General features: G+C 32.3%; 1 protein-coding gene across 1 annotated transcript; it reads left to right on the plus strand.

The window, feature by feature from the left end:
• Positions 1-12,336: 12,336 nt before the first annotated feature.
• LOC127135182 (subtilisin-like protease SBT3) lies at positions 12,337-14,684 on the plus strand. Its single transcript, XM_051061963.1, has one exon. The coding sequence runs from the start codon at positions 12,343-12,345 to the stop codon at positions 14,638-14,640; it is 2,298 nt and encodes a 765-aa protein (XP_050917920.1). The 5' UTR covers positions 12,337-12,342; the 3' UTR covers positions 14,641-14,684.
• Positions 14,685-17,206: the final 2,522 nt, after the last annotated feature.

Here is a 17,206-nt window from a genome sequence, read left to right on the forward strand (position 1 = left end):
TATGTTTTCCATGACTTATTCAGAACCGTTGGGGACTTGGGTCACGTCACTTCCTACGTTGCATGCTTCAGGCAAGTGTTTCAGGAAGTGGGTGATATATATGAGAAAGGGGAATCACTTCCAGTAAACATGTAGTAGATCTAGGAAACGAGAAATCAGGGGCGTTGTGAGCAAGAAGTTACATCATTTTCATCCCATCTCACCCCTTGTAGGCCCTTCATAAATATACTAATAGAAAATCCCTCAAGCACAAGAGATTGGAAAGGCAAAGTGGTTTAGTTATGCTTTTCCTCTTCTTATCCGGGTGAGCCCCTCTTGTATGAGGTGAATATATCTTGTATGAGGTGAACCCCTTTTGTATGAGGTGAGCCTGGGATATTTCTCCTGGTGTCAATGAGGGAAATCATCTGTCAGTCAACTGAAGGAAATCACAAGTCAGTCAGTTGAGGGAAATCAAACATCAGTCAGCTGAGGGAAGCATGTGTTGCATAAAATGCGATTGATGATAATTTTTATTGGGAATCCAAATTTGGCATTACTCCTTACACATGTCTATGATGTGGGAAGTCTTACCCTTTCCTTGTAACTGTTGAGGTGCTCAATGGGTGACGCAAGGTTTCCCCTACGGCTGGACTTCTCCTATAAAAAAATCTCAATTGTCTTAATTTGATATTTTCCGTATTTTCTCCTTCTAAACTCTTATTCAACTAGTCAAGAGTTCTCATAGGTGCATATTATATTCATTTTACACGTTCTTCATCGTGATTACAAGTATGAATCCATTTTTTCTCCTTTAATCTTGATAATAGTTATTACATTTTATGACATTTATAGAATGGCTATGCACTTAACGCCACAAATTTGGCCTATGGAGACGTGAGAGCCTTGGTGGTTTTGATAGTTATTTTCTTGCTCTCTCTTATTACCATGAACCAATGGCAAAAATATATGTTAAATGCTTCAACGTTCTATATTTCTCATCCATGTACTCTAACGAGGAGATGATCACTGCTTTTCGGCGATAAATTGGAATTTCCAATACTTGACATGAGGATGACATGATTTTGGAACCATGCTCTAAAGGGGTAAAGGGACAATATGGTCATCCGAAATGGCTCCCCCACTCCTATTTCTACATGCATCTCATTACCATTCATGATTCATGAGTCTTAATACCTTTCACACCATTTAAAGTCGAGTTTCTAGAGACTAAAAATGTCGATCCTTCTCAAGTTACGCCCAATGTCTGGGGTATCGTTAGGGAGGTATCTCATATCGTTAGTGTATTCTTCTCCTTTTATTGCATCAAAATCAGCGCCAAAAGAGGCTGGGTGACCTTGTATAGTCTTCCAAGGAGAAAAATTCTAAATCCCCACTCGAAACCTTATACATATTGGAAAGACAAGTTTATGAGGGTCAGAGGGCGAGATTATGCTTCCATGGTCATCACTAGGGTGACCGACACCCCTTGTTTACCCTTGTCTTGACGAGTGACCCTAAGGTCATCATTGAATTTGACTTTGAGTATTTTACCCCTGTTGAGCAAGAGATGATTCAAGTATTAAGATATTTTGAATTCAAGAGATCTTGTACCTTGATCATTCTAGATCGAGGAACTGATAGTAAGATAGATGAATATCTTGGTGAGTTTGTGGAAAGGAAAAACTCTTTCTTTGAGGTCATTTGTGTATCATATTATCTCATATGTTTCTATGACTTTCTTGCAGAAAAATATTTCTATAATTCCACTGACTGAGAGGAAAAAGCGCATAGCTAAAAAGAAGGCCAAATGCCATTCAACAGACAACCCCAAAGGTCTCCCAGGCAGCCAAATGACATTGGAGGGAAAAATGTGTGGCGATGATCATGCCTTGGATGCTTCCCGCCTCCATAAAATTCAAAATCAAGGAGAGGGTCCTTTAATGGTTTTTAAGGAAGGGAAGATAATGGTTGTCGGAGAAGGTAGGGGTGAAGGGGAGCTCTTACCAATGAAGGATGGCTCTCGCCCCCAACCTTCTTTATGGAGCGATGTTTTGTTCGATGCTATAAAGTTTACAAGGAGTTGTCACCCCTTTCCCGAGGATTTACCTAATGACTATAAAGTTCTTCATGATAAGTCGTGTCTTGAGCCGTCGAGAGTGGACGAAAACCACATGTTAATAGGTCTCGTGATAGAGTGGGAGAAGTATACTCAAGTCAATGGAGATCTTAAATCTAAGCTCGCAGTGGACCAAATGAGTATTAATAAGCGTCAAGAGATGGTGATGACCCTGATAAAAGAGAGAGAATATTTGAAGATCCTACTTAAGTCGGTGGCGGTAGAGGCTCGAACTCATGTCGCCGAAGAAAAGAGCCCCAACTCTCTCAAGAAAGTTGAGGGGGAATTATCTGCACTCAAATATGACCTAGTGGAAACTTTGAACCAATACTTCGAGTCGGCGAAGGAGGAGATATCATTCCTTTATCCTTGGTAAGACTTGAGTCAAATGGACTTGTTCAAGGTGGTCTGTAGCGGTCAGTTAGTGGATGAGGAGGAGATCCCGCCAGTTGGGAAATCGCCTCAAGTGATTGCCAAGAAACAAAAGATTTTACTCTCCCGGGAAATACTTTAGAGGATTAATGAGTTTTAGGGCTTACTTATTCATGCCTTTAGCGACTTTATTTTTTGTAATCATGCCCCATAAAGGGTTTATGTAATTGTATTTCCTTAGGATTTTGTTTCCTCGTGCGTCTCAATTAAATGAAGTGTTTGTATGTTCTTATTTTATTTACATGGATTGCTTTGTAACATGACTATGACTATCATTCTAGGGAGCAATGGATTCCTCTTGAGGATTCAAAAGTTACCTAAGGAGGACAAAGATTATTACATGAGGATCCAACATGTGTGATCGCCTCGAGGGGCATAAAAGATTCCTCTGTCATGATTCAACATGTGTAATTGCCTCAAAGGGAAGCAAAGATTCCTAAGATAAGATTCAGCGTTTATGATCACCTTGCGGAGCGATTTCGATAAAATCTATTTTCTACTTCAAATAAAGCAACAATAATTCCATGTAAATAATTCACCAATAATCTCGATTCATATAATAAAGTTCAAATAATAATCGTTAATTGAGTTAAATGAATGTAAATTATTGATTTAAAGTTAATTTTTTTATAAACTTATAAATCAACAAATTAAAGAAAAAATAATGGTATTATTGAAATTTTTTAAATAAATATATATTATTTTTTCGTTGCTTTAATTACTCTTTATAGGTATATAAAAAGAAATTTCATAATTTAAAATCATTTAGTAGGAAATACAAAAATAAATATTTAACTCTTAGGTATATTATTGTATAAATTTAATAATAAGTTAGTATATACATTCTACATATTTTTTAATATTTTGGTAGCTGAAATGATAAATGCTAATTGAGTTAAATGAAAGTAAATTAGTGATTTAGAATTAAATTTTTTGTGTTTTATAAAGAAAAACCATTTATATTATAAAAAAACTTTTAAAAAAATTATTATATTTTCCATTGCTTTAATTACTCTTTATAGGTATATAAAAAGAAATTTCATAATTTAAAAAATAACAAATAAAAAGTAAAAAATAATATTTAATTCTTAGATTAAGTTACTATATAAATTTAATAATAAATTTATATATATATATATATATATATATATATATATATATATATATATATATATATATATATATATATATATATATATATATATATATATATATATATATATATAATGTATCTGGTAAGAACTGATATATTTTGTGAGAAACGAGAACTAACGATATAAAAGTCAGACTTATTTAACGCTTAAGGTTTATTAAATCCATGTAATGCATCTTACTTATTTTTTTCTATTATGCTTAGTATTTAAAAATTCCATAAAAAGAGTATCTTACCATAATTTTTTTTCTATTTTTATACTAATAATTTGTATAAATTAAATATTAAAATTTTTTATTTAATTTATTTGAAAAAATTAAAAAAATAATAACATTCAAATTTCTAGTTTGATAATATCCAATAGGTGCAATAAATATTGTAATATTGTCACAGTAGTAGAGTTTATATAAAATGATCACAATTATAAAATTTATATAATTTTTTTTTCCAAATTTAAAAATAAATAATTCAACTAAAATAAAACAAATCTAATAATTCACATTCTCTAATATTTTTTAATCAAATTAAAATATAAGTAATAAATCAATAATGAGTTTTTGTTTAAATGGTCACATTAGTATAACATTCAAAAATAAAAAAATTCCCTAACTTGCAAATAAATAAATCAACTAAATTAAACTATAGGTAATAATTTCATATTGTTTAATATTTTTAATCAAATGAAAAAACATAAGTGATAAATCAATAATGTGTTTTTATTTAAAATGGTCACCATAATTAAAATAAAAAAAAGTTTATTTTATTTATTATTTATATTATTTAATACTTTAAAATTGATATATTCTATTCATTATTTAATTTTGAATAATACTATGACATAGTCTTTATTTATATATATATATATATATATATATATATATATATATATATATATATATATATATATATATATATATATATATATATATATATATATATATATATATATATATATATATATATATATATATATATATGTGTATATATATATTGATTATAATATATATATATATATATATATATATATATATATATAATATTCTAATATATTGATTATAATATTAAATGTTCTAATATATTGATTATAATATTAAATTATAAAACAAATCTATTATAAATAAAATAAAATTTTATTTTTTAATCTTATACTATTGTGACCATCTTAAATAAAAATATGTTATTGATTTATCACCTATATTCTTATTTGATTAAAAATATTAATTAGTTTGAAATTATTAACTATATTTTAATTTGGTTAATTTATTTGTTTGTAAGTTAGGAATTTTATTATTTTTGAATGTTCTACTATTGTGACCATTTTAAATAAAAACTCATTATTAATTTAATACAGATATTTTAATTTAATTAAAAATATTAGAGAATGTAAAATTATTACCTATATTTCAATTTACTTTATTTATTTAATTGTAAGTTACAAATTATTTTATTTTTAAATATTCTACAATTGTGATCATTTTAAAGAAAATTTTACTATTGCGACAATATTTTAATACTTGTGGCGTGGATATTCTGAAACTAAAAATTTAAATTTTATTGTTTATTTAATTTATTAAAATAAAGGTTAAATATATGATACCTGCGATATTAGTGATTTTCGGTTTATTTGTAAAACAATTTTTTTATTCTCTTTTGTAACTAAAGATTCTTTGCTTTTGACCGTTGTGTAAACTATTTATTGATGTGGCGTGTATATGTGTATTTAATTTAATTTATTATTATTTTTTAAATTCACATCTGCAAATAGTAAAAAATAATTTTAAAAATTTCATGTGGCAGTTTTTCAATTTTTTATTTAAAATTATTTTAAAAAATATATTTTATTTTTATTTTTTTATTACGAAGGTGTAAATTAAAAGTCGTTCACATTACCGGGGTTAAAATAGATTTTTATCTCTCATAATAAAAAAAATAACTTTTTTAAAAAAACTAATTATCTAATTTAAGATTTTTTTTAACATTAAAAAAAAAATAAAGATTTTTTTTAAGTATAAAATATTAAAATTTAAAAAAAGTGCCATGTGCAATTATATTTTAATATTTGCTGAGGTGAATTTTAAAAAAATAATAAAAAATTAAATTAAATGACCACATCAGCAAATAGTGCACAAATAGCTATAGAAAGAGAATCTTCAGATTACAAACAGGAATAAAAGAATTATTTTCCAGAGATAAACCGAAATTCGTTAAGATTGCATTGCAAATGTGTCGTATATTTAATCCTTCAAATAAATTAAATAAAAAAATATTAATCTTTAATTTACACTAAATATTAAGATAACAAATAGAAAAATATTTATGGTAAGATTCTTTTTTATGGAAATTTTGAATATTAGACATACTATAAAAAAAATCAATAAGATGCTCTTTAAATAGAATTAATAAATCTTAAACGTTAAATAAATTGATATTATTAGTTCTCATTTCTTACAAAAGATATCAATTTTTATCCGATACTCTCCATATATATATATATATATATATATATATATATATATATATATATATATATATATATATATATATATATATATATATATATATATATATATATATATATATATATATATATATATATATATATATATAAGTATTAAAATTACTTGGAATAACTATATTTTAATTTAATTTATTTACCACTTTGATTTGGTTGTTTTTACTTGATCACCAAATCGGTCCTCCCAATTTATAATTATCAAGTTTTGATTTCTTTCTAAATTTTCTAGATTAAAAAAAGAATGCGCAAGATTATCAAGGTTAATAATTATATATATTTTATTAATTATATTTAAAAATATGTAATGTTTTTGTTGGTGCAAAAGTAGAATGAAAGATGAATATTCTATTAAGAGAATGACGGCTACAAAAACATGATAAAAGTTACAATGATTGTCACCCTATTTATAAGCTAAAACTAGGGTTACTAGAATAGGATAAAATACTAAAATACCCTCTAACAAACTTAGGGGCTAAGAAAATAATATAATTAATAAATATGAATTACTTCTAATACCATCCCTTAATTCATATTCCATCAAAGCTTGTAACACCAATTCCATCCCTTAATCTGAGGAATTGATCAGTCTTGATAGCTTTCGTCAGAACATCTGCCAACTGTTTCTGAGTGCTGCAGTGTACAACTTCTAACACTCCCCTCTGAACTTGATATCTCAGAAAATGATACTTGGTCTCAATGTGCTTGCTTCTCCCATGCAACACTGGGTTTCTGGCAAGATTGATTGCAGACTTGTTGTCAATCATCAGCTTCAGAGGTTTGTTTACTTTAATCTTCAGATCCTGCAATAGATTCAGAATCCACACAGCTTGGCATGCAGTAACAGCACCTGCAATGTATTCAGCTTCACAAGTTGACAATGCCACAACAGGTTGCTTCTTGGAACACCAAGAAATGGGACCTCCCAGAAATTTGAATAAGTACCCAAACGTACTTCTTCTGTCAACTCTGTCTCCACACCAATCAGAATCTGAATAACTCAGAAGTTCTGACTCATCCTTTCTTCCAGAAGGAAATAATACTCCATACTTCAGAGTTCCCTTGATATACCTCAGAATCCTGACAGCAACTTGGTAATGGGACCACTTAGGTTTACTCATGAACCTACTAACCATCCCAACTGAATAGCAAATATCAGGTCTGGTATTGCACAAATACCTCAGAGAACCAACCAACTGTTTGAAGGTTGTAGCATCCACATCCTTTCCATCAGAGTCAGAATCCAGTTTCTGATTTGTATCAGAAGGTGTGACAGCAATCTTACAATTCTTCAGTTCAAATCTTTTCAGAAGTTCTAATTCATACTTGAGCTGATGCAAAATAATACCTTTCTCAGAGTATCTGAATTCCATCCCTAGAAAGTATGTCATTTTGCCTAGATCAGTCATTTCGAATTCATTCATCAGAACTTTCTTGAACTTGGCTATCTCCTGTTCAGAACTTCCAGTCAGCAGTATATCATCAACATATAAACATACCAGAGTCATATTTCCTTCAGAAGTATGCTGAACATAGACACCGTACTCCATCTCACATTTCTGAAAGCCTTGCTTCTTGAAAAATGAATCAATCTTCTGATTCCAAGCTCTGGGCGCTTGTTTCAATCCATATAGAGCTTTGTATAATCTGTACACCATCCCTTCCTGATTCTTTTTCACAAATCCAGGAGGTTGTGACACGTAAACTTCTTCTTCTAATGGACCGTTCAGAAATGCAGATTTTACATCTAAATGCATCAGAGGCCAATTCCTGTTAGCAGCTATTGCAATCACCATTCTGATTGTTTCATGTCTTGCTATAGGTGCAAACACTTCAGAGTAATCCAACCCAGGTTTCTGTAGAAATCCTCTGGCTACCAACCTTGCTTTATGTTTGCCAATTGAACCATCTGGCTTTAACTTCTGCTTGAAAACCCATCTGACGCTGATGGCTTTCTTGTCTTTTGGAAGTTCTGTCAGCTTCCAAGTCTTGTTTCTCTCTATAGCATCAAGTTCTTCTTTCATGGCCTTCAGCCAGAGCTTCTGCTTAAGAGCCTCTTCTGTACTTATGGGTTCAGAGTCTACTAACATGGCACACTGAATAACTTCTCCTTCAGAGTCTACTTCAGTGTCTTGCAGCATGTCAAATTCTGCATATCTTCTGGGGATGTTTCTGATTCTTTGTGGTCTCTGAACTTGTTCAGAGTCTTGAGCTTCAGAGTTTCTAGCTTCAGATGGTTGACTTCCTCCAGAGCTTTGACCATCTTCAGGGGCTGGCATATTTCCAGAGTCTGAATTGCCACCAGAATCTGGATTACCATCAGAGTCTGGGTCATCAGAGTCTGGATCATCAGAGTCACCTTCATCTTCTGAGTCTTCTCCAGAGTCAGAATCACTATCAGAATCAGAATCAATGTCAGAGTTTACTCCAACTTCAGAAATTCTTAACTCTGACCTTTCTTCAGAAGTTCTAACATCAGAATCAGATTGAGACTTATCCCAATTCCAAACTTCTGATTCCTTCACAATCACATCTCTGCTGAATTCAATTTTATTGGTTTCTGGACAATAGAGCTTGTATGCACCTGTACTGTGGTACCCTATCAGAATCATCACTTTGCTTTTATCATCCAGCTTTTGTCTTCTGGCTTCTGGAACATGTTTATAGCAAACAGAACCAAACACCTTCAGATGACTAACACTTTGCTTATCTCCAGTCCACTTCTGTATTGGAACTATTTCCTTCAACTTCTTCGTAAGACATCGGTTGAGTACATACGTTGCAGTGGCAACAGCTTCTCCCCAGAGCTTCTGAGGAAGCTTCTTCTCCTTTAGCATGCTTCTCACCATATCAAGCAAAGTGCGGTTTCTTCTTTCAGCAAGACCATTGTGTTGAGGGGTATAAGGAGCAGTAACCTCATGCTCAATTCCATTCTCCTCACAGAACTTCTGGAACTCTTTAGAGTTATACTCACCTCCACCGTCAGTTCTAAGAATCTTCAACTTCTGACCACTCTGATTCTCATCCTTCATTCTGAATTTCTTGAATTCATCAAACACCTCGTGTTTAAACTTAATAAGGGATACCCATGTCATTCTTGTGAATTCATCAACAAATAACACAAAGTATTTATTCCCTCCAATCGATGCTACTGGAAATGGACCACACACATCAGAATGTACAACTCCCAAGGCATGTTTTGCTCTTGGAGCAGTTTCTGACGCAAATGGCAATCGTGGTTGTTTTCCTTCCATGCAAACTTTGCATGACTTTTCAGGCTTCTTAATTGCAGGAATTCCATGTACCAACTTCTTTGAATTCAGATGTTTTAAGCTTCTGAAATTCAAATGACCAAATCTTCTGTGCCACAGCTCACTCTCCTTCTCAGCACTTGTTGCACTAAGACATTCTGAGTCTGCAGTTCTGACATTCACCTTGAATGTTCTATTCCTTCCCTGTTCTGACTCCATAATCAACTTCTGATTGTAGTCATACAGCTTCAGAAGATTGTCCTTCATGGTAACTGAAAAACCTTTCTCAATTAATTGTCCCACACTCATCAGATTGCTTCTGATGCCAGGTACATACCACACGTTCTGAATCAATGTTGTTTTCCCATTGTTCAGAATCACTCTGACATTTCCCATACCTTCTGCATTAAGATATTTGTCATCAGCACATCTGATCTTTGTCCTCTTTTCAGAGTCAAAGTCAACCAGCCATTTCTTGTTTCCAGTAAGATGATTTGAACAGCCAGTGTCCATATACCACCAGTCTATCAGATCCATATCATCAGATTCAGAGGCCATCAATAGCACAGATTCGTCATCAGAACTTCTGGCTATATTTGCTTCTTCTGATTTTCTCTCCTTGTTTGACCAACAGTCTCTAGCAAAATGACCAAACTTCTTACAGCAGTAACATTGGATTTTCTTCTTGTCATACTTCTCTTTTCCCTTCTAAGCATTCTTTTGTCTATCAGAGGTTGAGCTTTCTGACTTCTGACCACCATCAGATCTTCTCCTGGCTTCTGACTGCTTCTGATACCTCCTATCAGAAGTTGCTTTCAGAGCCTGCTGCTCTACTTCCCTTTAAGAAGTTCTCTCAGTTAAACGCAACTCTTGCGCTTATAGACTGCTCTGCAGCTCTTCAATTCTCATGGTGCTCAGATCTTTGGAATGTTCTATTGTTACCACAATGTAATCAAATTGACAGGTAAGGGATCTCAATACCTTCTCCATGATTGTTTCTTCAGAAAGAGTTTCTCCACACGCTTTCATCTCATTAGTGATCAGAATCACTCTGAAGATGTATTCAGAAACTTTCTCATTATTCTTCATGTTGAGATTCTCATATTGCTTTCTCAAGGACTGAAGCTTCACCTTCTTCACTGATGCGTCACCACCATAACATCTAACCAGTGTGTCCCACGCAGCCTTTGCTGTCGTTGAATCTGCAATCTTCTCAAACACATTTACATCAACACATTGATGAATGAAGAACAATGCTTTCTGATCCTTCTTCCTTACTTCCTTCTGCGTGTTTTTCTGTTCATCCGTCGCATCTGCTGCTACCGGAACATAACCATCAGTGACAAGATCTAGAACATCTTGAGCACCGAACAGTACACGCATTTGGATCATCCAACGATTCCAGTTTTTACCGTCAAATACTGGAAGTTTGGTGTTCATGTTGCCGTTTCCGTTCATCTTTCTACCTTGCACAGTACACTCAGATTTCTCACACAGTGTTTCCCAACCCACAGAATTAAAATTCTGATCAGATTTTGTTCAAGATTCAACACGAATCTAAGAATCAAAATCAAACACACAAGACCTCACGTTCACTCGTGTTTCCCGTGTTTCCCAATGAATCCGAACCGGAGCTCTAGATACCAATTGTTGGTGCAAAAGTAGAATGAAAGATGAATATTCTATTAAGAGAATGACGGCTACAAAAACATGATAAAAGTTACAATGATTGTCACCCTATTTATAAGCTAAAACTAGGGTTACTAGAATAGGATAAAATACTAAAATACCCTCTAACAAACTTAGGGGCTAAGAAAATAATATAATTAATAAATATGAATTACTTCTAATAGTTTTAAAACTTAATTATTTTATTTAGAGTAATTATCTAATTTTTTCATTGTTGATCATTCTATGTTACAATTTCTCTACCAAATTTTAATATTATTTGATTTATTATATTTAATTATTTAATATATTATTTAAATTTGAAAATTTTTAAAGACAATTTACTATGAGATTGTTTGGTAAGACAAAAAAAAAGAGCTTTTACTTTTTAACTTTTAACTTTTTAACTTTTTAACTTTTCAGTTCATATTAATAGAAAAAACTTTATATAATAAGTGTTGTCTAACTTTTAGCTTTTAAACTTTCTTACTAGTTTATTTCTTTTTGTCAATAAATCATATCCATGGGAAATAAGAATATTCCATAAATCATATTGATCTCATTTAAAACATAACATATTGCCAAATTTTATTTAAAAGTTTGAGAAGAAATCAAAACTAATGGTTTGTTATATTTTGAATTTGAAAATGACAACACTTTATGAAGTGTTGTAATAGTTGGTAAAAGGTGAAAAATTATAATATTTAGTGTAAAATGCTGCTTTTGCGTTTTATCTAGAATCTAATTTTGTAAAATAATACTATTTAATTATAAATAAATCATTTTTGATTCGGAAAAAAAAACACTAATCTATCCTTTTTAATGTAAATTTTAAATTTTCATCTTTCTTATATTTAAATTTTTATCTATCTTATACAAACTCGAATATAAATTGAATTATCCTAAATATTTATATATGTTGACTCTAAGACGTTTTAAGAATAATTAAAATAATATTGAGAAAGTGATTATATGAATGATTCAAGCTTAAATCTATTCTTCAATTCTTTTAATCTAAACACTAAAAGTATTTATAAAAAGATAAAAATAATTAAATATAAGAGATTTTGTTTTAAAAGTTAAATATACTTTATGCAAATTTTTAACCAAATATATTTTATAAGAAAATCACATTAAATACAATATCTCACAACTTTAATCAACTCTCTACATATAATTAGACACACATTGTTGTTATAACCATCCCCATTCAAAACACATTTGAATCATGGCTTCCAATATGTGTCTCCTTTTGTTGTTATCCTATATTACAACAAGTCTTCACTTTATTACTTTTACATTGGCTCACTATGATAATTATATCATTCACATGGATTTATCAACTATGCCAAAAACATTCTCAAACCAACATGATTGGTATCATTCCACTCTTTCTCAAGTTACTACTAGCAACAATAATCTCAATTCTTCTCCTTCTAAAATGATTTATACATACAGTAATGTTATGAATGGTTTTAGTGCAAATTTATCACCTCAAGATCATGAATCTCTCAAAAAAACTCCTGGATACATTTCTTCAATACCTGATTTAACCTTGAAACTTCACACCACATACTCACCACAATTCCTTGGCCTTAATCCCTACAAAGGGGCATGGCCATCTTCTGAGTATGGCAAAGATGTCATAATTGGCTTAGTTGACACTGGTGTTTGGCCAGAACATGAAAGTTTCAAAGATGATGGAATGACTGAAATACCCTCCAAATGGAAAGGCCAATTATGTCAATTTGATGATTCTGACCATTCATCTTTGTGCAACAAGAAACTCATTGGAGCTAGATACTTCAACAAAGGGTTCTTGGCGATGTTTCCCAACGAGAGTTCAACAATCATGAACAACACGCGTGACGTACAAGGCCATGGAACCCTCACTTCATCAATTGCAGCTGGAAGCAAAATCGATGGTGCATCTTACTTTGGTTATGCAAATGGAACAGCAAGAGGAATAGCTTCAATGTCTAGAGTAGCCATGTACAAGACTACAGCGAGAAACTATGGAGGAGCAGTAGCATCTGATATTATGGCTGCAATTGATGCTGCAATATCAGACGGTGTCGATGTTCTTTCGATATCAATGGGCGCCGATGAAATACCTTTCTATGAAGATACTACTGCAATAGCAACATTTGCAGCCATGGAAAAAGGTATTTTTGTTTCTGTATCTGCAGGTAATCAGGGATCTCCCTTTCAAACTCTTCAAAATGCAGCACCTTGGTTCACATCTGTTGGTGCTGGTACTTTGGATCGTGAATTTCAGGGAGTTCTTACACTTGATAATGGAGTCTCATTCACCGGTTTGTCTTGGTATCCTGGAAATTTTTCTGCAACCAACTTTCCAATTATTTTCATGGGCATGTGCGAAAATATTACAGAATTAAACAAACTGAAGAGCAATATTATAGTTTGTGAAGATAATAATGGAACTCTTCTTGGTACTCAAATTTATAATATGGTGAAAGCAAAAGTTGCTGCAGGTGTTTTCATATCAATTACCCCAAACATATTAGATTCAGACAATAGAATTCCATCCATCATTATTAATCCAGTATATGGAGAAATTATACAATCTTACATAAAGAGTCATAACTCGAAAAACTCTACTTCTATAGCAAGCCTCACTTTCAAGACAACAGGTTTTGGTGTGAAACCATCACCCAGGGTTGATTTTTATAGTTCAAGAGGGCCATCAAGGAGTTGTCCATATGTGTTGAAACCTGACATCACTGCTCCCGGTAGTAATATCTTAGCGTCATGGCCCATAAATGTCCCTGTGGGTATTTTTGAGGACCGTGAACTCTTCAACAACTTTAATATTGCAAGTGGAACATCTCTGTCATGTCCTCATGTTGCTGGTGTAGGAGCACTTTTAAAAGGAGCACATAATGATTGGAGTCCAGCGGCTATTCGATCTGCAATTATGACAACATCATACATTTTGGATAATACTAAGAAACACATCAAAGCCATCGAAGCCATTGGATATGGTAACGAAGTAGGAACTCCATTAGCGTTGGGGGCCGGTCATCTTGATCCTAATAAAGCACTTGATCCTGGTCTTGTTTATGATGTCGGTGTTCAAGATTATGTTAATCTTCTCTGTGCACTTAATTACTCACAGAAAAACATCGCTACTATTACAAGATCCACTTTTAATGACTGCTCTAAACCTTCGTTAGATCTCAACTACCCTTCTTTTATTGCTTTCAGCGATGATAAAAATTCTTCTTCAAGGATAATACAACAGTTTTCCAGAACAGTGACCAATGTTGGTGAAGGACAAACAACTTACGTTGCTCACATTACACCAATTAAAGGGTTCAACATAAGTGTTATCCCAAATAAGTTGGTATTCAATCACAAGAATGAGAAAATAAGCTTCAAGTTGAAAATTGAAGGTCCATTAATGAAACAAAAGAATGATATAGCTTTTGGGTACCTCACTTGGGAGGATGGGAAGCATGTGGTGAGAAGCCCTATAGTGGCAACTTCACCCAATTTCGATTAGTTTCTAGATCATTATATCGAATCAAAAATGATAAAATACTACAATGATATTTATGAATCTAATCTTGACAAAACATGTAATCAACCCTTCACAATTTTATGAGAAACATAGTGCATTCATCTCTAATCAATTCCACACAAATTTAACAATTGATTCTAGAATTAAAATTTTAGTGAATAATAGTTATTTTAGATTATAACTGCAAGTGCAAATTCGTGCTAATGACTCTCTTAAAATAGGTAGTCAACAACTCCCTCTCAGTTAAGAGGGAGCGATTACCACTTCTTAGGAGTTTCTTGAACCCTAAGCCCAAAAACCTTTATAAATACATCAATCTTAAGATTGAGAAAGACATATTGCAATACACACAACATATCCCCAAAAAGTTATAGAGTTTCTCACCTCACGTTGTCGCATCTCGAAAAATACGATCCTTCGTGATGGTCGTAGAAAAATTTATTCGAACAGAACCGTCACCGAACTTTATTTATTCTAATGGGGGAATAGGAAAATATCAATAAAACTTTTAAAAAGAAAGAAGATGGTCGTCATAACCAAATCTGGGGTTCGGGAATCGATTACGCAAGGAAAAGATATTAGTAACTCTCACGTCTATTGTATTCAACGGGAACATTTTAGTTAAATTTGCAATTTGAATGTTAGCTAAATGTTATTGTTTTCTTCGAGTGAATAAAAGATCAAAAAGAGAATAGAAAGGAGACTCCAAAAAGGGAAATGAGAGGATTTTTATTAGTGTGTTCGCCAAGATCTAGCAATTTCATGCCTACGTATCCTTATAGTGCAATAAGGAAATCAGAGTTTTCGTAGTTCGGCGAACTATAAGTTATTTGTTGATTTGTTTTAATGAGTGAATACTTAGATTGCATTCTAATGGCTAAACGTGGGCTTGCATGCTCACGGTGGAGACTTAATCGCTAGTTTATATATGTCATAGAAAGGATTCAGCATTGCTCATTTCGAAAATATTTTGATAGATTATTTTTTGCATTCATATCATATACATTAAGAGGTCTCTTAGGGACCAATTTTTTTTTCTTGATGTTGTTATTTAAGTCCATTCTACCGCGTTGATACAAAGATTTTAACCTTCACATCCCCGGATAGAATGACCTTAAATAGGGGCAGCTGTAAGACCCCAATTTTGACCCTAAGATCCTTCATGCCATCTCATTATATTTGCATTGGCATTGGGATCACACCTTGGTATCCTCCTTACCTTTCATTCATTAGGTTTGTATTAGGAGAGATCACCAAGAATTTGTGATTATATCATACTTTATTTTTTTCTCTTTGTTTACTAACCAAAATGCCAAAAATATGTCTAATATAGTTTTGTTCCTTTTGTAGGTAGTGTGTGCATCCACTTGTGCCCTATCAAGCTCACAACTAGGGTTTAAGACCCTCATTGCAAGGGATCAAGCAAGAAAAGGTCCGATTGAGTTTTAAGCATCATATATGGATCCCCATGTTCTTTATTTGTCATTTTGATCAAGAATTCATCAAGAGTTTGAAGCTTGTTTGTCAAGGAAGCCCTAGTTCATCTAGGTATCTTGTGTGCCTTCCTCAGCAAGTTTCTTCAACATTTGGTCAAATATATTATGGAATACTTCATTGAAATTCATCATAAGCATATATGATCCTCCATGAGCCCCAAATAGCAAGGGAAATTCAAGTTTGCAAGTTGGTTCAAGGAGGTTGACCAGAAAAGTCAACGAATCAAATCTAGGGTTCCCTAGACCCTATCTCCTACAATTTTTGTCATATAAAAATGATTCCAAGATAAAGGTTACTCTTTATGACATTAAAATTAACTTTCATGTTGGCATCAAGAGTTAATTTTTCTTGGAAAGTCGTTTTTTATGGTGAAAGATTATAGGTCGTTTTGTCTATGCCCTAGATGGAAGGTCAACTTCCAAGAACCATAAATTGCTCAATTTTTATGATATGAATATGATCCAAGTTTCATGATTAATTTCAAGATGCCTTATTCAACTTTTCTTCTTTGAGAAAGGTTAAATTCCACTTGCAAGGGCATGTTCCATGAGGAAACATTATAGGTCCATTTTGGTCCTCATCATTGAACAAGCAATTTTCCTCAACTTCTAAAATCCATAAATCCATCATGCAATATCCAAATGGTGTCAAATTTGTTACCAAATTTAAGATAATTGAAAGAGCTACAACTTTGAAGAAGGAACCAAAGTCATTTGAAGCTCATATCAAAAGTTATTCAAGGTGGAAAAAAGGGTCATTTGACTTTTAACTTAGAAAATTTTCAAGTATGTTTGATTCCTCCAACTTTAAGGTCAGAATTCATCAAGTTCCAAGCTTAAATGGAAAAATTCCCAACACCAAAGTTATTACCCTTCATGGTAGCTTTCTAAAGAGTCTAAGATCATTCCATTTGGATCAAAATTGAAGGACTTGCGCATGGTTCCTTTAGATGGTTTGTTTTGGCAACTTTTGAACTCAAATGTTACACTTATTTGCATGACTTCATGCTATGATCTCAGCATCAATTGTGCATGAATTTGGACTTATTGTA

This window comes from Lathyrus oleraceus, chromosome 4, assembly GCF_024323335.1.
Source record: "Lathyrus oleraceus cultivar Zhongwan6 chromosome 4, CAAS_Psat_ZW6_1.0, whole genome shotgun sequence".
Lineage (NCBI taxonomy): Eukaryota > Viridiplantae > Streptophyta > Magnoliopsida > Fabales > Fabaceae > Lathyrus > Lathyrus oleraceus.

Coding starts and splice junctions, on each gene's coding strand:
- LOC127135182 (XM_051061963.1), top strand. CDS start 12,343: ATGGCTTCCAATATGTGTCTCCTTTTGTTGTTATCCTATATTACAACA.